Consider the following 22,202-nt stretch of genomic DNA (forward strand, 5'->3'; position numbering starts at 1 on the left):
TCGAATCGTAAAATTCCAAAAAAAAGTAAAGAACACCAAGATACCGTTTATGAACGTTTTTCTTTTTATTTCTTTATTTAGGCCAGCATTTCAATTATGACGTGACACTAAACAGTTAGTTGCTGCATGCCAACGCAATTTCATTGCTAAGGTTTCAGAGATTAGCAAATCAAACAAAAGACTGATATTGATAAATATGTGCGTGTTATTTTGTTATAGTACAATTCTGTTATTATATGCGGCTGAACTTACATTATTTACCGGTTTTGTATTGAAATATTTTGAGGCTCTCTGGTACTTGTATTTTCTGCAAATGGCTCTTCGGTTGAATAAATTTGCCCACCCCTGATTTAGACTCACACATTTTGTATCTAGTTAATAAGCAATTTTGCCCTATTTAAAAATAACGTGCTGGAATTTTTAAAGATCGCGCCTATGGAGGACAGATAGCAGCTGACCTCTTCAGGGTTAATTGAAATACTAAAACTATAAACACATTAAATCTAGACCACTGTAAAGTGCGACAAGAAGATGTTTGTCAATTGACGAATTTATAAAGCGACGTTTCGGCAATAGATACCAGCATCAGGGTTTATAATTGAAACGAGAGTGCGTTGGACAGATGATATAATGAAAGTATAAAACAAAGACTACTAAGAATATGAAAGTAAGAATATGTGAACGTTTAAACAACTTTTTATTTATTTTCAACATCAAATATATGAAAGGTTCAAAATGCTACCTACTTCCGTATAGGCTTTGATATTCTTACTACAACCTCCAAAAAATTCCGTATTAACAAATGTCGTAACACGATGAACAAAAAGGATTCGTGGTTTCCGTCTACGTCTTGGCTGGTAAAAGCGAGCGCAAAAGAAAAACATTCAACTGAAAGTTATAAAAACATAAAGGTCTTCTATGACGTAATAATTTGTGGGATGCTTCGCTGGTTTCCGTAAACCGAATGATCCAATTGTGACGTCACTTTGTGCTCTTGTATTTCGCCTTCGCCTGAAAAGTTTGTTTTGGTTTAAAAATGATGAAATCAGTTGTATAAAACCATTTTGTTTAACTGCTGTTTTAAGGTTTTTTCTTTCTGCTGCAATGAGATGATGGCTGACCATGTCCAGTTCTTAGAACAAACAACTATCAAATAGGTTGAGCGAAAAAATCACTGTTCAGTAAGAACCCTGTGCAAATTTAGAACAAGGCGAACAGATTGCGCCTAATTACCAGCTTTTTCTGTTAAATAAAACTAACAGAGTGAAAAACAGCGCTGGCCTAGAATCCTACCACAGCGCACAATATTTTGTTAGCGTTCGGGTTTGAGAAGGTTAAGCAAGATTGTAAAATAATAATAATTCACCACGCACCCTCACCCAAACACTAACCCCAATATTGTGCGTTGATTTAATAATGGTTCGAATGCTATGGTAAGATGCTAGACCATCGATAAACAACTGTAAGCTTCATTGCCAGCCTTTTCTGCTAGTTTTTGTGAGGACCCTATTCAACTTTTAGATTTAAAAATTAAAAAATCTCTAGAATTTACAACATTCAAATCAGTGCACGACCAAATGAATTGTTGAAACAAACAGTTAAATGATTCGTTAATATAATGTTGAGCAGAATTCTACAAACTTCATCATGGACCTCAGTTTTAAAAGCACTGATTAACTATAAAGTTAATATTTATTTACTCACTGGCTACTGCAATAAATGCAACTCCCCACATAATGCTCCAAATCCAGCCGAAGAGAAATAAAGGAACCAGCAGAATCTGTGCTAATCCGACCCCCAGGTTAATTAAAAACACTCCACAGCGCCCCCTTGTGGAGTCGACAACGTGTGCGCAGCAGAAAACACTTAATCCAGCGATGATTGTTCCTAAACAAACGGCTTTGTTGACAAATAAGTGGAAAGATTTAAGTAAATACAGGTAGAGCATGTGCTGCTGAAGAAATTGCCACGCCCATTTAATCTCTTGGTTTATTTCGTTCTTAAAAATAGTGGTTCCTAAAGCATGGGTCGCGCAGGTTGGATGTAAGTATTCCAAAACTGGACTGTTGTAAATTCATCCATAAACTTTTTCCTTCTTTCCAAGTTCTTTAAAAATGTATTATTTGCGCCTAAATGTTAACATCCGTCTGAAACGCTAATAAATCGCAAACTTTTTTGTTTGTAAAAACTACATCAAATTTTTTTCATATTATTCCTCCCAACCGACCGATTCCCAAAAGTAGGATGTTATTGGTAAAACCTTCGTCTTTTTTATTTTTTTTAAAAATATTTTGTCCATAAAAAGCGCTAAAATCAAAGAAGCGCTGAAAAAAAAAAGAAAAAATGAATAAAACTCCTTTTCTTTAAAAACGAGTATAAAATTGACCAAAACTATTAAATTTTGATTTGGATATACCCATTACATTTTTTTTAATTTTTAACGTTAAAAGTAATCCGTCCATAAAAATCCTTGAAAAAAATATTCTCTAAAATGCAATTTCGTTACGACAATAATTTCCTGCCAACTTACCAATTCCCGGGAGTAGGATGTTTGTTGCGCAGAGAAGGAAGGCCAGAACAATGGGAAGTTGGGGGATTGCCCTCCTGAGGAAATTACCCCCCCTCTTCCTCTCATCCAATGTACCGGGGTCATCCGCTGGCGGCACTAAAGAGACCGGGTGGGGAGGCCACTGAAAAAATAAAATAAATAAAAGCATAATAAATCAACTGGAAAAAATAAAGTATAATAAATCAACTTGAAAAATAACGGAAACAAAGAAAATTAAATAAACAAAAGTATAATAAAAGCAGGATGTTAACTGGAAAAATTGAATTAGCAAATTAAAAAAAGTATTTTAAACAAGAATTTAAACAGGCAAAAATTAAATTATTGATGTTGCAAAAAAATGAAAAAAGGAAATAAACAGAGAATGAAATAAAATGTATGAAAAAGTTATTCACATTGATTGACATTAGATATAGGTAGTAATCTTAAAACACCAAAAAAACACCTGAAAATGCACGAAAAACGCGCATAAATAACAAAATGTAAACGACCTAATTAAAAATGTTTACTGCAGATGACGACTTGTAATAGCAACATAAATTTCAACTTTAAAAACTCTTGACTAGGCTATAAGACTTCAATGAAACAACACTTTTAGAATCGTTGGCTATTAAAAATCACTTAATCAAATGAAAAATCCGTGGCTTGGTCATTTAAGATTGGTCCTTTTTATTTATTTACTTATTTATTTGTTTTCAGAACATTTAGCTTTATAAAGCAGCGCATTAAATTATTTAAAAAAAGTTAAACGTATTGAAATGTCTCGCGGTTAAACCCTAAACGTCGACAAGGTGCAATTTCCGTGTAGTTGCAGCGATAGAAGATGCTCGCTCGGGACAAACGAGATTTTAATGTTCGCCGCGATTTGATCAACTCGTGTTTTGTTTCGCTGATGTGGTCAGATACCCCAGGACAAATGTATTCTGATGCCTATCTGGATACCGATAACACTGTAGTTGTAAAAAGTGGAAAATGGTTTGGGGAAGAGATTGAGCGAGTTTGAGATAACTTTGTGGTAAAACTGAAAACAAGTGGCATTGTTGGCGAATTGTATTTATTGTTGACAGCAGCCTGATGAAGCAAGGTTGTGCGGAAGCTCATCAGCTTGAAAATACAGTTTGTCAAAAGTGCCACTTGTTTTTAATTTTTAAATAAGACCAAAACGGCCACCAACTAAGATTGTGATAAAAATTTATCACTTTTCCTACAAATTAATAGTTAATTTGTATTTAATGTCCTGACAAATTACTACGATATATTTTTTGTCAACAACTGAAAACGTTATAACGATATGGAAATACAGTTCCTTTACATTGCACAAATTCAGGGACAGGGTGTCAAATTTGGTGCGAAAAGATTGGGCAATTTTTTGGCACTTTAGAGAAAAGTGGTATAATTTGAAATCCCCGCTTATTTATTCTCAGATTGGAAGGTTGTATGCAAATCAGTAATTTGCTTTTGAAGCCTAATTTTATAAAGTGCGAACATTTTTAATGAAAATTTAGAAGAGAAATTGGTTCGTTAGCATTTATTCCCCCCAAGGTTATATTGACGTCACAATTGATAACATATTGACGTCATAAAAGATAACAATCGATACGCGGGCGATGTAAGGATCAGTGTTCACGTTAAACGTGTAAGTCAAAACCGACAAAGTTGTACAAAATCCGGGCTGTCCTTGCTAGTTTACAAACTTATTATGAAACGCATTAATTTAATGCTGTGTCGCTAAAACTTCGATAATTTAAAAGTAAAGGGGTTTGTTCAAACGCTAATTAGGAGTAGCCATATAATTTAAAATATCTGTTTGACTTAGGGAATTCAATATAAATGTCTATAACTTCAGTTGTCACAAAATTCCCGTTTTATTCAATAATTACAAACCATTCGTGTTTCGAGTTTAAAAATATGACTTCACTAAAATATTTAAACGTTTAAAAAGAACTGGAAATACAGTTCCCACACATTCCCGCTACAATGCATATTTATGTTAACAACAGATAACTCATCTAATCGCCTAGTGTTTAAAATCACTTTTGCAGGAGTTTGTTCACTCTATTTCTACATATTCATGTCACGGTTGTACAGCGAGAAACCTATATGTACAGGAAACATGCATAATCTAACAGAATTATTTGTGCCAAGGCTCTTTGCAAAGTTACTAAACTGAAAACGTTTTTGTTTTAGGTGCGTTTTATTGTCCCCGTTAAGGTTCTGGTTTATCGCTGGTTATTTGTTGACATTTAATGAAGGCGTGAAATGACCAGAATGCCCTCAGGTTATTAAACATTATGATCGGTCCCTCCGCACAAATGTTGAAAGTTAAGCGTTACTTCATCTAGTGATAAGAAAGGTGCTTTTTACATTTCCAACAACGCTGTGCGAAGCGAAAAATTAACTATGTTTCTATCCGTAATAAAATATGCCGCTATATTGCCACGAAGCTGCCTAAAATAAACGTTTCTGAATAATACTTATAAAGCCCTATATTCACAGAGATGTCCAGTTTATCTATCGTGAAGTTTTGGGAAAAAATTGGATGTTTTAAAATTTTTTAGTTTGTTTTATAAATCTTTAACATTTTACAAAGTTATAAAGGCAATTATAACGTTAAATAAATCCATAAGTATAAAATTCTGCTATCAAACTATATTTTACACATTACACCTAGCAACATATAATTAGGGGAAAATGCTACGTTTTAACTCCGTCTGGGATTTGTGATAAAAAACTTTTTCCAAACAATATTCGCAACAAAATTTTAGAACTTCTTTTTTCCAAACTGAAAGATTAAGTTGTTTGCGCTCAAAACTAAAAATTTTAACTGAAAAAGCTGCAAACGTTCTTTTTACCTGTTTCGACTGGTCCTCCCCGAAGTACTTGTAGGGCTGTTGTGCTGTTGCTTCCATCGTTTGACAACCCCAAAACCTCAACTCTAACGTAAAGACTGGAGGGAATGCACGCATGAATGAACACTGCTTACGCTGGGGCAATCAACCGGAAAGGAATGTCAAACCACTTTAAATTAAAAACCTGCAGACTTAGCATGACGTAGCTTAAAGTACCCCTGCATTCTTACGTTATTTTAAGCATTTGAATATAATCCAACTGTAACATTAAGGTCTCAGAGTCAAAATCTACCTTAGGTTTGCGTTTTAACTTGTAATTCCGGTTTAACTACCGCAATTTCACAACAAAAACTATTTATTGCTACAGTACATACATATTATATGCCTATTTGTAGCAATTAGTTCCCTGTCCAAAATAAAAAGTCATATCTTTGTTTAGAAATATTCAAGTATTTTATGAAAAGTGACACCTAAATAGTTTTAATAAAAACAAACAAATTTAACTCTATGAAAAAATTCCACTTAATCTTTATTTCTTTATTGATTTAAGGTCGAATAAACCAATTTGTTCGGGTCATTAGCGAGATTAACATATACAGGTTGAAGTTATGTCATAGTTAAAATGTCCCAACTTTTTATAAATATGTTGGTATCATTTTAATTAAATAAATAATTACCGCCCGATATTTGCTTCTAAATTACGTCAAAATACGTAGAGCATTTTGCATCCTACTGAAAGAAGCAATTTGAAACGTAGTGAACTGTAAGGCCATTATTTACCGACGATATAATGTATAAACACAAATCAAAGATAAATTTAACTGCATTCAAACGAAAATTTTCTCCAAACTTATAGTATTTTCAAAGTTCAACAATTTATTACCTATACAAATCACCATAATAAAGTAAGAAATGGAGCTTAATACAGACAAGGTCTTGCAAAGAACGATTAAAAATCATAGAATGCGTGTTTTGTTTCTATGTTTTGCTCTCTTGCGTCACCGCGTGGTAGGTATCTAAGCAACATGAGAAGTTTCGTAAATCAAAAATTATTTTGAAGTTAAATTACTTGGAAAATATATTTTTGCAAGTTATGGATGACTACGGGCCTCTAGTCGTTAGGTAAGTTTATTGAAATCAATTTTTACTCTTGTTATTTTATATCTTGTAAACTATTGGCAATATGCATTTTATTATAGCTTTTAAACTAGGTTATAATATTATGATTTTTTGGTTTTGTTAAAACATATATTTATACTGATTTATTTTAGACCAGCGTCAAAATCTTTCATTTCTTACATAACTAACATATTGGTGTGTAAATTATCTGTAAACTTTAATATGTTTGCACTTTCCTTAAAGCTTTATTTTTACAAATATTAAACGTTACTAAAGTAGAACTGTAAATGACTCCTGCTTTAAACAAGATTTATACATATATATTTTGTTTTTATTGGAAGGAACCATATGGGTATAAATGAGACTTATAAATCAAGCCCAAGAGGGATAAGATTGAATGTGATAAATTGTGCTGTTTTGCACCTTATTACAAAATCATGAAATTATTTACAAACATGATTTTGTAGCAAAATTAATCTGTTGATGGTGTCAATAACCAGTAATTCAATTGTACAATAAATGTTTTGTAATAATATGAAGATATTTACCAAAATAATCAATAATTGTGTTATTGATGTAAAAGCTTAAAAACAAATATTAATAACAGACACCGGATAATTCATTAATTTCTTCATTTTATTCTTTCAGTTGGGCCCAGGGTTACAAAGGTGATCAAGTTCAGTACATCGACGCCGAAAACATCTGTTACGCTTGCGGAAACGTCGTAAAGTTTGTCAATGTTACGAGCGGCGACGAACAAGCTTTTCAGTCGCCGGGCAACGGGATTAGTAAGATTGCAACGTCTCCATCTAGTGGCGTGTTTGCAGTCGCAGAATGTGGTTTGAAACCTCGGATTTTTGTCTTCCAGTTTCCGACAATGGATTTACTCAATGTACTTGAAGGTATTTGATATTTTTGTGTTTTATTTGAATCACTTTTATATATTTTTAGTAATTTCAATGTCTCACTTATACACAGCACAACCTCTTAGCGTAAGATTAAAACTATTTAATTTTGTTTAATGTTGTATAGGTTTATGTTTGGGGAAAGTTTAAATAATGCAGGAATACGCATTTATAGATTCATTGCAAATCTTAAAACTTTAAAAAACAATATTATGTTTTACAGATAAAGTCACATGTTTATAAATTTTTAATGACGGTTTTCAAAATTAAAAAAACTACAAAACACACATAATAGATGTTTTTTAATATTTTAAGCTGCATTTCATCAGATTGTATCAAGCCGTTTACCTAAACCAGTGGTTCTCAACCTTTTTTTCACTGCGTACCACCTCGAGCTTCCATGATCTTGTTGCGTGCCAACAAATTGTCGAAAAAATCAACTTTACTCAAAATGTAGGCTATATAGGATTATTAAAAGGGGTGGATTAGCTAATTATATTTAGGCCGGAAATTTCAAAACAAATGCGGCCCTCTACTCTCAAAAAAGTTTTCCCTTTTTTAACAAGATACTGGTCAAGTTTTGTGATTCTTTGTTCTTTTGCTATGATGTCATAAAATAAATTTGCATAGATGTTCCAGAAAGATAATAGTTCCTATCGTTAAAGAAGCATAAAATTTTTAACTATACAATCATTATAATGAATGTATTGCTTATTACAATAAAATAAATGCTTAACCTTTTGGTAAAACTGTAATTTTGCTTAAAAACATACTGCGTATAGCGTACCACCCAAAATGACTTCTGGTACGCGTACCACAGGTTGAGAACCACTGACCTAAACTGTGTATTGAATGATTGTTTGGTTAAGCACTGTCATATTATTTGCAAATCCTATTGTTGCAATGTTAAAATAACATTATGTTTTATATAAGCATTCATATAAAAAGAAAATGATATGTTTATTGGTCAAATTTGATAATCCGTATGTATGGGAAATAAAATATATAACAAAAAACAGAGACTTCAGTTTGTAATGCTGAATTTGCTAAAGCGACCTACTTATTAACAGGAGGTGCTGAGCTTGAGTACAACCAACTTGCGTTTTCACCGAGCACAAATTATCTGGCTGCGACCTCAGGAATTCCTGGTTTCATGCTCATGGTTTGGGATTATACAAATGGAACTCTCAGGTGTAAAGAAAAGGTAAAACATTATATTGGTTTAATCTATTTTTATTAAAATTATTTGGAGGTTGAAGAATTCATGTTTTTTTGTTTGAAAATGCATATTCTCAGTTACACATGAATATTTTTTGTGAAAATAAATTGCATAAGCTAATGGTAAAACATATATATTTAATCTATGAAAAGACATTGAAACTAATTTTGATTTATATTTTCAAATATTTATAACTGGTTTCAGAAATCATATTTGCTAATAATGTTGGCTCTAATTTAAAAAAACCTTTACCATTTCAAGACCAACATTCTTTCAAAATAATATGCATTTTGGTTCATACAAGCACTACATATACTCTACTTAATTTCACTTAGTTGCTCTATGTTTTTTGTCAAATAATGTATTTTTTGTGAAGTTATTAAGCGAGGAGCCGTTAACGTCGATGCTCTTCAACCCACTTCACCCAAACCAACTTTCACTCGTCAGAAACGACCAACTCACGATCTGGACGATAGAAGAATGTAACGAGGTCGCGACCTTAACCTCAAGGTGAAATTTATCATTTCAAGGTTGAAATTGTAACCTCAAAGTGAACTTTGTCATTTTTAGGTAAAATTTGTATTTTATGGTTAAAAAATTATTTTTAATGTTATAAAATTAAAAGAAGCATTTTCATTTTTTAACTTAAATATGTAATTCCGTTGATAACTATTTAATAATGAAAAATTTCTATGTAAAAATACTTTGGTTTGGAAAACTGTAAATTTAAGCGTAAACTTGTATTTTAAGATAATGCAAAGTAATTAATTTTCATGAAACGAGTTAATATTCTAAATACTTTATTAAAAATGTATTGCTTTTGCTAATATTATTAAAACAAAAATGTGATTAATTTTTGAGAAACTTGCCAATATACATCACCTAAACACTACAATAACAAGATCATTGCTCATCTCCCAGGAGCATTGGTCTACCCGCATCTGACGGAACCGTGATCTTCGACCAGGAGGAGTCGCTCTCTCGCTCGGGGACGAGGATGGGATTCAATGTCCCTCTTCCGTCATCCACAAGAGCCGGATTACAAGGAGATGCAACTAAAGTGTTTGTTGTAAGGAAGTAAAAGCTTAGACCATGATTAAAATGCACTCACTTTAAATAAAATCTTTCATAGCCACAAAGCTCATGTGCTTTCGCTGTTGCTTTAAAATATTATAATCTGCATTACACCTAGAATGTTGGAAAGATTATTATAAACAAAGATTAAAATGTTTCAAGTCCGGTCTTTAGTGCATCCTTTGACTAAGACCAGAAAGACTAAATTAATCACAAGTACCCAAAATACCAGGAGTTACATTTACCAAAAAGTAAAGACTGCTATGAGTAACAAGTGTTCTGAATAGCTGGTTAAATTGTAAGATGAAAAAAAAAAAAAATTGTAACTAAGATGTTTTATTTTTTACGCCAATTTAACCCCAGGCCCCCAACTTGCGACACCCTCGGGTGGAACCGACGTCCCAATGCTGGTCGAGCCGAGGTGAACTATTGGTCGGATGCTCCCAAGGTCAATTGTTCAAGGTCAACCCTGATGGACAGACAGATATACTATTGGGAGGAATGAATGGTTAGTGGGTTTATTAAAAATTAAATTTGTGCCTAATTTCTTGCGAAAGGTTATTGTCGGGCATATTTGGTTCCATATTAAACATTTTCAATGAAAATTAATTTTCAGCCTAATTTATAACTAGGAAAATTAAATTCATTGTAAATCTAAGTTGTTTTGAGTGACAAAGTATGGCACAGAATTAAAAAAAATATGCAAAAGACAAAATTCAAAAACACATCGCTTTAAAATCAGTTCCATGTCACACCAGAGAGTTAGATTGACAATTTTTTTTAATAAAGTTGATAGATTTTAATATATAATTTGCACTACATTTTCCTGAATTTTAGACAACATACAAATATATAAGACATGAAATACTTCAAAAACAGTTCCATGATCCGGCAATTTGTGAGGACGACAATTTCTTCCACTTTCCAGATTCCCTTCTTCTCGGCGACATTGAGCCAGGGATGTTCAGTTGCTTAGCAGCCAACATCAGTAGTGTGTTCGCTGGAGGAACAGACGGAGGACTGAGGCAGATCACCATCGATAATAAAGGGATAAAGATCACAGAGGTGATTATAAAACCTTTACATGGTGTCAAATGACTAAACTTACTGGTTTCTAATAACTTAACTTGATCCCGCTTAATTTGAAACACCAGATGAGAAATATGCTTTTTTTGTTTTAAATCAAAATCTGTTGCAAAATAATTTATTTTTAAACATTGTATAAACTTTTTTCTGGTTTCCCTTTAAGAAACAGTTTTATTCTCAGTTTCAACTAATTTTTTTATCCAATTTTTTTTGTATTGAAATAATCTGTTTTTCTGCTTCTAACTATAGAACAGTGTTATTAACAGTTGCAAGCATATGTTTCATAAACTTTTACTTCCAGCTTGAGAAAGTGTCAGAGCCGATCTCGAGCCTGGCATTCTCGCCAGTGATGTTCACCGAGTTCGCTTACGGCACTTCATCTGGCAGCTTGTACAGCTACAACACAGTGAAGCGGGCCCACAACATCATCGCTGCCACTGCGACTGGAAACTTTGTCGGGATCGGCTTCAGTTCTGGTGGAAAATATTGCATCGTGAGTTCGACTTTTTATCTAATATTCACTAATTCATGCATATGGTGATATTTTTTTTGTATTTTTTATCATATGCTGCTGATTATTGTAATTTTTCCATGCTACAGTTGCTTTTGGAACTTACGAATAACTTTAGTTTGTCTATCGTATTTATAGTTCTATTTGTTTTATCTTTTATCTTGTTTGTACTTATTTATTTAATACTTATATTTCCCATGATTCTAGGCCTTTTTTTAATTTTAGTTTTATCTTTTGTTTGTTTTTTTCACTTTTATTTTTTTCGAATTTTTGTAAACAAACAAGTAAACATTTTGGAAAACTCCAGTTTCTTACAACATTCTAACCCCAATATATTCATTACAAATTTTGTTAAATTATTTCTGTGCCCTTTACTTTATATACTCTTCATATTGTGTCATTTAGTCAAAACAACTAATAATAATTATTGAAACAATTTACTGATAAAATTAAATAATTAAGTAAATAAAACTGGATAAGACATAAAACTAAAATTTAAATAGTTTTGGGAAAAATTAAACAACACAAAGCTATAAAAAATAAAACGAAAACTACATGAATTATATAAAAAATAAAGCAATTAGAGTTTAGTTTTTTTTTTTTTTTATTCAAATTATTTTGTTTCTTTAATTCCTTAATATTTGTATTTAGTTCTGGATTTTTTTTGTTTGCTTTATCTGCTGTTTCCTTTTTACATCATTTTGTTTCATAAGTGCACATTTAAGTGAACCCCAAAATAAACCCCTCAATGTAAAATGTTCTTTAATGTTAACCCCGGCATAGTTTAACCCCAATATATTTTCGGTGCAGACTTGTCGTGAGGACGGCGAACTACAAGCTTGGGAAAGCGAGAGTGGGAGTTTGATTGAATCAATCTCACTCGCTACAAGGGTAAGCCACGTGGCGTCAAGGTCAAGTAGAGGTCGTAACACTATTGGCTAGCGTATTCTTGTTTTAATTGTTAACCCTGATAAGGTCAGCTGGTATCTGCTGTCCAAACGTCTGTTTAAACTTCGCTTACACCAGAAGAAAGCCACGTGGCGTCAAGGTCAACTAGAGGTCGTAACATTCTTGTTAAAAGAACAAATTTGTTATGTCAATGCACTCTTTTTTTCAGTTTGAAAAGTTTTTTTTTTGATTCGAGATAATTGTGTGTTTAGTATTCTGTTATTTGACAATTTGGTGACATATTTTACCTAACTTAATATTAAACATGGCCATTTTTATCGAAGTTTTATAAATATTTGTAAACTCCTAATTTTAATCTGCACTTATGCCGCTACTAAAAACTTAGTGACATCAATTAATCCGCTTTTATAAAACATTTAGTTTTTCTGAGTTAATTCGGTGTTTCGTGTTTTGCAATTCGATCATTTGATGAACTATTTTAACTTACTTGACACTAAGAATAGAAGCGGATTTTTATTTGAAGTTGAAAAAGATATATATTTATATGTAATGAAGAAATATACCCAAACCCCGATTTTGAATCTGCAGCCAAGATAAGCTTAGTGAAATCAATAAAGCTTTTGTTCAAACCAATCCCCTTAGAAATAAAAAAACTGATATTTCGTTCTTGGTTCAGGTTACTTCCCTCGCTTGCTGCCCGTCGTCCCTTGTGGTTGCCGTGGGAACGTGGACAGGTCACGTTGTGTACGTGGACGTGACGTCACTCTATACTGAGGAGGGAGGCCCGCTACGCGAGGTTTGGAGGTCAAGGATGCACCACAGTCCAACAACGTTCCTACAGTGAGTTGAAGTGTGGAGTTTGTGTAATTGCTGAGCAAATGTAAAATCTATGCGTGTGCATTTTTTTGAGTTTCTAAATCTGAAGGTTTGAAAACTAGGACGCTCTTCCTTCCCAACTGGGCTTTATTTGTGCGATATAATTTCCTGCGGTAAGTTGTTGATTAGTAAGTTCCTAAGTTGGTGTTCGAGTCTGTTCACTTTTAAATTGCTACGATTCGTGCTTTGAGTTTCTGCTGCAAAGTTTTTACACGCAAGTGTTAACCTGAGATTTTTGTTGAAATGAAAAGCGTTTTAAGGTATTTCATTCAAGTGAGGCTAAAAATTCAAGCTTAGCGATCGTAAAACAGGCCTGTGGTGAGATACGAATTCCCGACCTCTACCATACCTATAGCTGCTTGTTTCACCACTAAATAACTTTAACATACACCTGCTATACCAAGGCTGAACTGCTTTTTAAGAAAATGTATTTTTTTTGGTTTTCCAATGAACATAGAATACTATAACTTACTCGTCTAACTTTTGATTAAATTTGTTAGATTCGCTACAGTTTGTGTTGCATAGTTTGGGTTTTTGTACAAACATTATGTAATGCATATCTTGAAGAGCGTTTTAAAATTTTTTTGACCACTTCTTTTGTAACGCTGATTTGGTGAAAGGATGAAAAAAGGTCACTATATATAAGAAATGCAATAAATCATCATATACACCGTAGTACGTATGCCCACATCTCCAGTAAATTACCCATTACAGGTGCAATGACTGAGCAACTATTACAGTGATATAAAACCACTATAATCTCCAGATACGACAACAGCGGCTGTTTCCTCCTCTCTGCGAGCGATGAAGAGAACCAAGTGTTTGTTGTTGATCCTCGGCCTTCTAACAACTTCGAGTGCATTGGATATGTCGGTGGGTTGATCTAATATGTGCATAGTTTGTTAAAGAAATTCTGGGGATAAATACTAAGTACTAGATTCCTTGACCAGGATAGCAAATGGTTAGCGGAGTGTGGCTTATTTAGTAACATTTACTTTTGTCAGTAAGAAAATATGTCAGCATTGGGTTCTGTGTTTATTTAAATTACTTCTAAAGTTTCCTATATTATTATTATTTTTCAAAATATTTAATTTTTGTCGCTTTTTTATTTAATTTTTCATTTAATTTAAAGAAGGTTGTCTAATTTCTTTTCTTAGCACCTAAACATAAAAAACTTTCAGTATTTTTTAAACTATGTATTATATTAATATTTTTAATTATTTTGTTAATTTTTATAGTAAGCGTAGTTTTATTTAATGCGGACACCTTCGTGAAAACTCATTTCAACTTACCTCCAGATTGTGGCGGCCCGGTTGTGAACCTGACAGTCCACCAACAGAAGAACAATGGGACGTCTACAGTGGTTGCCACGACAACATCGTCGCCTAGCAACGACGACCCTCCCGCGTCCAACCTCCTCGTCATCTTCCACGTCACAGAGGAGTTGCTAAGGCAACCGGAAGATCACTTTCAATCGCTCAGGAGGAATTTTAAAGGTCGGTGTCCGATAATACTTTGTAGAGGTTTTCATAACAGAGAAAAAAGTTATTTTTATAATATTATTATTAAGAAGCATAATTTATTAGTTTTTTTTTTTGTAAAAATACTTCACCCTTGTTAATTTCATTAAGGTAAGCTTTTAGCATTTCTAAATATTTCTTTTTAGTTTTGTGCGCAAATTAACAGAAAATCTATGCATGTCCGATCCTGACATTTATTCCGATACCCGATATCTTATTCCGATACCCGATACCCGATAATTTATTCCGATACCCGATACCCGATAATTTATTCCGATACCCGATACCCGATAATTTATTCCGATACCAGATACCCGATAATTTATTCCGATACCAGATACCCGATAATTTATTCCGATACCCGATAGTTTGGACAAAAGTATCGCGATCCGGTGCCAGTGACGTCATTGCTTACCGAGCAAATTAGATGAAATTAAAACATTCTTTCCAGGTTGTTATTTTGGTTTTAATATAAATTAAATTAAAAAAATTAAAATCCAAGTATCATTTCAGTTATCTAGCCTTTCTTTATTTATTTAACCCTTATTTTGCAATACTAACATTGCATGATGCTGAACGTTGTTTGGCAAAAAAATTAGATATTTGTTGGTTTTTCACGAAAAGCTATACTATATTTTCATAACTCCAGTTGTGAGTTCGAATCCTGGCAAGTCTTTATTTCACCGCAGATGCGTCGATAAATTGCGCAAAGTACGAACTCTCGTGCGAAGTTGATGCAGCGGTCGCCACGTGCTGTGAAGGTCAAATAGAGGTCGCAGCGCTGTCCAAGGTCAACAAGAAGTTACTCAAGTTCAAACTTCCATCGACTAAACGTCAATCACAGTCAGAAGTAAGAAATAAAGTTCAATATTTGATGGAAATTATTTTCGCGAGAAATCGTTTGTTTGTATTATTTAAACTAATTGTTCGTTGCCTAAAACTATTTTGTAGAACGAAAAATTACTCACTTAAAAATTACCTTTTTTCGAACAAAATGAAATGACTTACAAATTTATTTTTGCTGTTTTATTATAATGGGTTTCATCTTGGTATTTAGAATCTTTCGTTCGGTTGATATATGACGGCTTTTCCCAATTTCTGATGCCGTTTTCCATTCAGAGTCTTAATATTAATTGTATAGAACAAGATTAACTTAAATCATCTGTCAATTTATTCAAGAAACTCACAAAATTAATAAACCTAATTTAAATAAGAAGTCAATGAAAAGTTTAACTGGAGATGAAGGTTGCAATGGTCTATTAAAACTATCATGTCTCAATTTGCTAATAAATTTGATTTTCCTGTGTAATAACGGTTTAATCGAAGATTTTGTAGTGCCCACCCCCATCTTCATTCTTCTTCCTCCAGGAGGCAACATTGAAAAGATAACAAAATTGAAAACCTTGTTTAATCGTCATTTATGATTCCACCTCTTTAATCTTCCTCCAGGAGACAACTTTGATCGCTCCCATGTCTGATCATCCCGGACACGACCTCGGAGGAGGATTCCTGACTCTTTCCTCACACGGGAAGTGGCTTGCGTCCTCATCGCCTGATGGAAGGATCGTTATCAGGGACCTTCAGGACTGGGTGAGTATTCCCAGGGTTGCGGGTTCAAATCCAAGCCCGAACACTGTATTTTTAATCTGCTAAAATTAATCCTAAAGACTGTTTGCTTAGGTTCACCTTAAATGGTTCATAATGTTTTTGTGTGCATAGTTCCAAGGGAAATGGGTTCGAATCCACGCTCGGACGAAATAGATTTTGTTTGGTAACTTGGTTTAGAAGAATATTTGATGCTTAGATTTATCCCAAATGTTTTTTCGGTCGCGCAGAAGTTTAAGGTGTGTGGGTTCGAAACCGCGCTCAGGCAATGCGTTTTTTCAAATTGTTTAGGTTCATTTATAAGTGGGTTAAAAAGGTTTTCCTCATGTGCACGTATTTCCGGAAGCGGTGTCATTACAGTATTCTTTGTTAGATTCCTAACATGAATTTTTAATAGGAACATCTGTGCGTAGTTCACATGGTTATAATGATTCATGTTGTATTTCGGCATTTCTCAATAAAGCGCCTTGGAATGTTGTCAGGTGCGCCGCGGGCAAAAAAATGATAAACATATATTTTTTACTGATATTTTTACTTATCTCTCGCATGAGCTCACTGATTATACAGTTCTTTAAAGACATCCAACCATGAGGCGCATGTAATAAACCCTTACAAGTAACTCAAGAGAAGTTCGGGCACTTTTTTAGATTTTCCTACAAGTGCGTTCTGGCGTAAAATGGGTTAAGAGACACTACTATGGACGTTTTCCTTTAAACTGACTTGCATACAAAGGTGTATTTATTTTGTTCAGAGCAAAATTGTTTCAACCCTCGCCCATTCCTTCATGGAGGGCGGCGCGTCAGCCATCGCATTCTCACAAGACACCAATCAGATCGCTAGCATCGGTTTGAGTGACAGCTCACTCGTATGCTTCACCTGGGAGTAAGTTGAATTTTTTTTTTGTCTTTAGAATTGAAAGTTTTTTGGGTACATTCCGAGAGTTGCAGGTTCGAATCCACGTTGAGACACAGTGTTGTTTTTTGGTTGCTAATGTTAATTCCCAAGACTAGTTATAAATCCCAGAGGGCCCATAATGATTTTTGTAAATATGAATCTTAAAGATAGAGTTAGCTCCAAATCGCTCTTCTGGTGTAAACGAAGTATAAACCGACGTTTCGGCAGCAGATACCAGCTGACCTTAATAATTAAAATGAGAATACCTTAGCCATCTTCATCTTATATGCTATAACGTATTCTCGTTTTATTATTAACCCTGATGAGGCCAGCTGGTATCTGCTGCCGAAACGTCGGTTTATGCTTCGTTTACACCAGAAGAACGATTTCTAACTATGAATCTTAAAGGTTGAGTTAGAATTATAAAATGTTTTGTTTGCTAAAACAATTTTATTTTATTTTCTTTTTTTTTGAATTCTTTGTTTTATTTCCTTTGACATCAAAAATATTAAAAAATAAAACTGATGAAAACAATTAAACATTTCCTTTAGAATACGTATATTGTAAATGTAGATCGTTAAGACCGTAATGGAAAACAGCCCTTGCAGTATCCCATTGTAAACAACAAATAATTTTATCTTACCTTCTGTATTTATCTCATATAGCCGCTTATTTACTCGTGAAGTCATGACTTAACCTCAGTAACCCCAGGTTCAGTGAGTAATGTCCCAACTTGACCTTATGTAACCCCAGGTTCAGTGAGTAATGTCCCGACTTGACCTTATGTAACCCCAGGTTCAGTGAGTAATGTCCCAACTTGACCTTATGTAACCCCAGGTTCAGTGAGTAATGTCCCAACTTGACCTTATTTAACCCCAAGTTCAGTGAGTAATGTCCCAACTTGACCTTATGTAACCCCAGGTTCAGTGAGTAATGTCCCAACTTGACCTTATGTAACCCCAGGCTCAGTGAGTAATGTCCCAACTTGACCTTATGTAACCCCAGGTTCAGTGAGTAATGTCCCAACTTGACCTTATGTAACCCCAAGTTCAGTGAGTAATGTCCCAACTTGACCTTATGTAACCCCAGGTTCAGTGAGTAATGTCCCAACTTGACCTTATTTAACCCCAAGTTCAGTGAGTAATGTCCCAACTTGACCTTATGTAACCCCAGGTTCAGTGAGTAATGTCCCAACTTGACCTTATGTAACCCCAGGCTCAGTGAGTAATGTCCCAACTTGACCTTATGTAACCCCAGGTTCAGTGAGTAATGTCCCAACTTGACCTTATGTAACCCCAGGCTCAGTGAGTAATGTCCCAACTTGACCTTATGTAACCCCAGGCTCAGTGAGTAATGTCCCAACTTGACCTTATGTAACCCCAGGCTCAGTGAGTAATGTCCCAACTTGACCTTATGTAACCCCAGGCTCAGTGAGTAATGTCCCAACTTGACCTTATGTAACCCCAGGTTCACGGCGAAAGGTCAACTTGCGGTGAACTCTGCGGTGGAGTTCGCTCGACATCTCCACATGAAACTACGCAGCCAGGTGGAGCTAGAGGGTCAGGCGCTTGACAACATGGACGAATGGACGCCGCCCGTTGCTATGAGGGGTGGGTCAATTAACTTGGGGGCAGAATATCGGTATTTGGGTGTAATACATTATAATTCGAACATACCCTTCTAACCCCTGTACAATGTGTTAAGAATGGGCGCCGCCTGTTACTAAGAGAGCTGGCTTAACTCGGCATATATTATGTGAGGTTTCTAATTTAACGTGTTAAACATTTTCGCTTTGACTGATTTTGTTTTCTGAATATGCAGTTTCCTTTTTTCTAAATTGTTTGCCTGACAAAAAGTATGTTTGAGTATATGTTCAAACACTTAGCATAATGATTAATGATGCTTGGAATAAAAATCATCACCGTCTTATTGAAAACGAAACAAAATATTTCCCCACATTTCGAATTAAACCAAAGGTCTTTCCAAACCTTAAGTGACGTCATGATGTTATTTTGTAGCTGTGTCGTCATCAGCTTCTGACGTGCAACCGGAAGAGGGAGACAGAGAGCTTGAGGAGAGACGTGAGTTTTTAGCAAACATAATATTCTACGGGTGTTTTTTCACATTTCTACTTTGGTTTTATTGTAACTATGGAGATTCAAAATCGAAATTGTGAAAAAATGCCAAAAAATTATCGATATTTGTAACAGTTATTATCGGCCATATTAAAAATATTTTTCTTCTTTTGATTTCAGTTTATTTCGATTCTTAAGAATACAAATAAACACAACTTTAATTGGTTATGTGAGTTATCTACGGTAAGAAATTCGTTGCTTAACGTGATTAATTTAATCTATTTAAAAACATTTATGTTTGAAAAACGACTCTTAAGTGCAATATTAGAAAACTGTATGCGACAACTTTTATTTTTCCATGCTGATGTCCGTAATTTATTTAAACTTTAACATTGCACAAAATTAAATAAATCTAAATTTGAAACCTGGTTAAAACAACAACCACTGGCACATGTTCTTGAATACTTCAATTGACGTTTATTATCCCTGTTGTGACGCAACACACAGCTTTGACGGGAGCCCCCAGTGAGATCACAATGACCCCGACCCCGACTCCAGGTGCGGATGTCACGTGGTTGGATAACCGGATCCTATTGGCTGTTCGCGAGGAGAGTGGGCAGTATGACCAAGTGAAGAGAGACTTGAGGAAGCAGATCAAGGAAATGAGGAAAACGGTGAGGGGTGGGAATATAGGGTTAGGGTGGAAATATAGGGCGTTTCTGGGTGTTTTGGGGTCTAGGCTATTTTTATACCAGAGATGTCTGAAAAAGGCACTCAAATTTTGCATATTATAGCTCATCGATGCTTTAGCTACAATTTAGTGATTTTCCCTGTGCGGAAACAAACCTAACAATATGGAAAAAAAAACTTAAATGTATTAAAAAAATATCTTAGTATTACAAAATTTTGAATAATTTTCCATGTTAATTTAAATGTTATATGCTGTTTGTTGCTTTGAAGCAAACCATTTGTTTCCAAAACATTTCACTAATTGCGTCTTACATGGGGCAGCCTTGTCCGATGTTTGGGATTTAATTTTTAGACCGATCCCCGATATTTTGACCAAAACATACCGAATAACGTCGTTATTATGCGCGAATACAGCAGTAAAAATTACGTTAAAAATATTTGATTTAAGTAATGGGTTGAAATAAATGTGGAAAAAGGCATTTCAAGTTTGGGATGGCAAAGAATGACTAGCCAGAAACATTTCGCATAACAAATATCCAAAGTTACACAAAAATAAAGGAACAAGAACAAATATTGCCAAAATGTTGTTGAATAAAGGCACATTGGTATGCGGCTCTTGATAAGGTTATTTTCCAAATGACTTATACCATGTCATACCATAAAAACAACTGAACTTGTCAATTCCTTCAATTAAACGAGACATAAGTAAGTGATGCGTCTCCATGACAACGATTGTTCCTCTCAGATCCTGCAGATGAAGTTTGATAACGACAACCTCCCGGAGATGGAGCAACTTCGTCACGATGAGTACAACTTGGACACGGAGGAGCAGAAGCGGATGCAGGAGACACAAGATCGCAGTGTGCAGGAGGTGAATGTTACAACTAACCTGAACTGAGCTGAGCTGGGCGTGAAATTGCGTTTGTACTACTAACAAGGCAAAATCACTTTCACGCTTCGATGCCAGTCGAGCTGGGCGTGAAAATCGCTCCAAAACGTAACGTTTTTCTAGCTGCACGGGGCTTGTGTTAAAAAAAAGCGTGAAAAGCTCGCCACAATAGAATTTAAATGCAATTACGCTTGCTCAGCGCAGTGCAGTTGTAGTGTAAACGGGCCCTAAGTGATATTTGTCACAGACAATGTTTTTTTTTTCAATCTTAACCCCAAAGACTGTTTGCTTATAGTTTAATCACAAAGGGTTCATAATATTTTTTATCCGAGGGTTTTGGGTTCGAATCCACGCTTAAACAATGTGATTTTTAGTTTGCTAATGTTAATATTAAGGATCGTTTGCTGAGGTTTATCTTAAAAAGTTCATATTGTTTTTGGTGTTTGAATAGTTTTAAGGGTTGCGGGTTCGAATCCACGGCCAGGACAAAATGTGTTTAGGAGGTAAATCCAGTGTTATCACTAACCTAAACCTCATTTAAATATAATTTATAATCCTTTTGACATTAAAAGCAAAACAAAAATGCAGAAATGCTTGGAAGGAGGACATAAGTTTTCAGTGTTTCTTTGTTGCTACGCATCTTATTCCACAAATTAAGTCCCTTGTTGACCCTAAGTTGCAATATTGTACATAAGCATATGCATACAACACTACAACAGTGCTTCTCAACATTTCGTGATTGTGGAACTTTCCATGGGCTCTCAATACTTTGTGACCTATTGCTCACGAGCTGAAAAAATGTGTGATGGAACGTTACAAGAGAGATTTTGAAAGTTCAAATGAAAACCAAATATTCTAGTTTAACCGGCCAATTATTATAATAATATATAGTTGTTACCCCGAAAACCGTTTCGTCACTGAAAGTTGATGTCCACTGAAGTCTTTATCAGTTTACAAACAATAAACACAACGACGGTTACAAAACCTTAGTTCCTTATTCAAATAGAATCACACAAAGTTATCCACATTAATAACAATTAACACATAATAAATATAAAACTTAACTTACACCGCAACAGAAAAGATGTTACCACTAACACAGGCGAGTCTCAAATGAAGGACAAACGTACACGTTTAAACGAGACACGTACATGCTCTAGGCAAAGCGCGCCACTAGGAGCAGTGTTTAAATAAAATAAAACACTAAGGTTAACAAACTCATTATAATTTTTTTTTTTTTTTAAAGATGCCCGTTTGCTAAAACCAAATGGAGGGGCACAGGCGAAACACCATCTTTGGTTAAGATATCGGCCAGTTGCTTATCTTTAGGTGACCAAGAAATATTAGATATTTGGCCAATGTCAACCAATTCTTGAAGTACGGCAATGTCGATACGTAATCGTTTATCAGTAACA

At 34.5% G+C, this 22,202-nt stretch overlaps 2 protein-coding genes across 2 annotated transcripts in view; one reads left to right on the plus strand and one right to left on the minus strand.

Annotated features, from left to right (window-relative positions):
- Nucleotides 1-540: 540 nt before the first annotated feature.
- LOC146165710 (protein SPEC3-like) lies at nt 541-5,475 on the minus strand. The gene is made up of 4 exons (XM_083381008.1): nt 5,419-5,475; nt 2,531-2,690; nt 1,705-1,887; nt 541-1,011 (listed from the first exon to the last, which is right to left on the minus strand). Exons 1-4 carry the CDS (start codon nt 5,473-5,475, stop codon nt 917-919), a joined length of 495 nt encoding a protein of 164 aa, XP_083237134.1. The 3' UTR covers nt 541-916.
- A 1,023-nt stretch (nt 5,476-6,498) lies between these two features.
- Nucleotides 6,499-22,202, plus strand: part of LOC146165711 (cilia- and flagella-associated protein 43-like) — a 31,430-nt gene continuing 15,726 nt past the window's right edge. The window contains exons 1-19 of the mRNA XM_083383245.1: nt 6,499-6,537; nt 7,183-7,436; nt 8,510-8,643; nt 9,035-9,168; nt 9,580-9,727; nt 10,096-10,240; nt 10,661-10,797; nt 11,120-11,311; nt 12,140-12,220; nt 12,915-13,078; nt 13,881-13,987; nt 14,413-14,610; nt 15,324-15,484; nt 16,084-16,224; nt 16,991-17,121; nt 18,601-18,743; nt 19,167-19,214; nt 19,716-19,882; nt 20,644-20,769. Of these exons, the coding sequence (XP_083239371.1) occupies nt 6,509-6,537; nt 7,183-7,436; nt 8,510-8,643; nt 9,035-9,168; nt 9,580-9,727; nt 10,096-10,240; nt 10,661-10,797; nt 11,120-11,311; nt 12,140-12,220; nt 12,915-13,078; nt 13,881-13,987; nt 14,413-14,610; nt 15,324-15,484; nt 16,084-16,224; nt 16,991-17,121; nt 18,601-18,743; nt 19,167-19,214; nt 19,716-19,882; nt 20,644-20,769 (2,640 nt within the window). The 5' untranslated portion in view covers nt 6,499-6,508. The remainder of the gene's footprint in view (nt 6,538-7,182; nt 7,437-8,509; nt 8,644-9,034; nt 9,169-9,579; nt 9,728-10,095; nt 10,241-10,660; nt 10,798-11,119; nt 11,312-12,139; nt 12,221-12,914; nt 13,079-13,880; nt 13,988-14,412; nt 14,611-15,323; nt 15,485-16,083; nt 16,225-16,990; nt 17,122-18,600; nt 18,744-19,166; nt 19,215-19,715; nt 19,883-20,643; nt 20,770-22,202) is intronic.

Source organism: Ascidiella aspersa, chromosome 2, assembly GCF_963924565.1.
Source record: "Ascidiella aspersa chromosome 2, kaAscAspe10.2, whole genome shotgun sequence".
Classification (NCBI taxonomy): Eukaryota; Metazoa; Chordata; class Ascidiacea; order Phlebobranchia; family Ascidiidae; genus Ascidiella; species Ascidiella aspersa.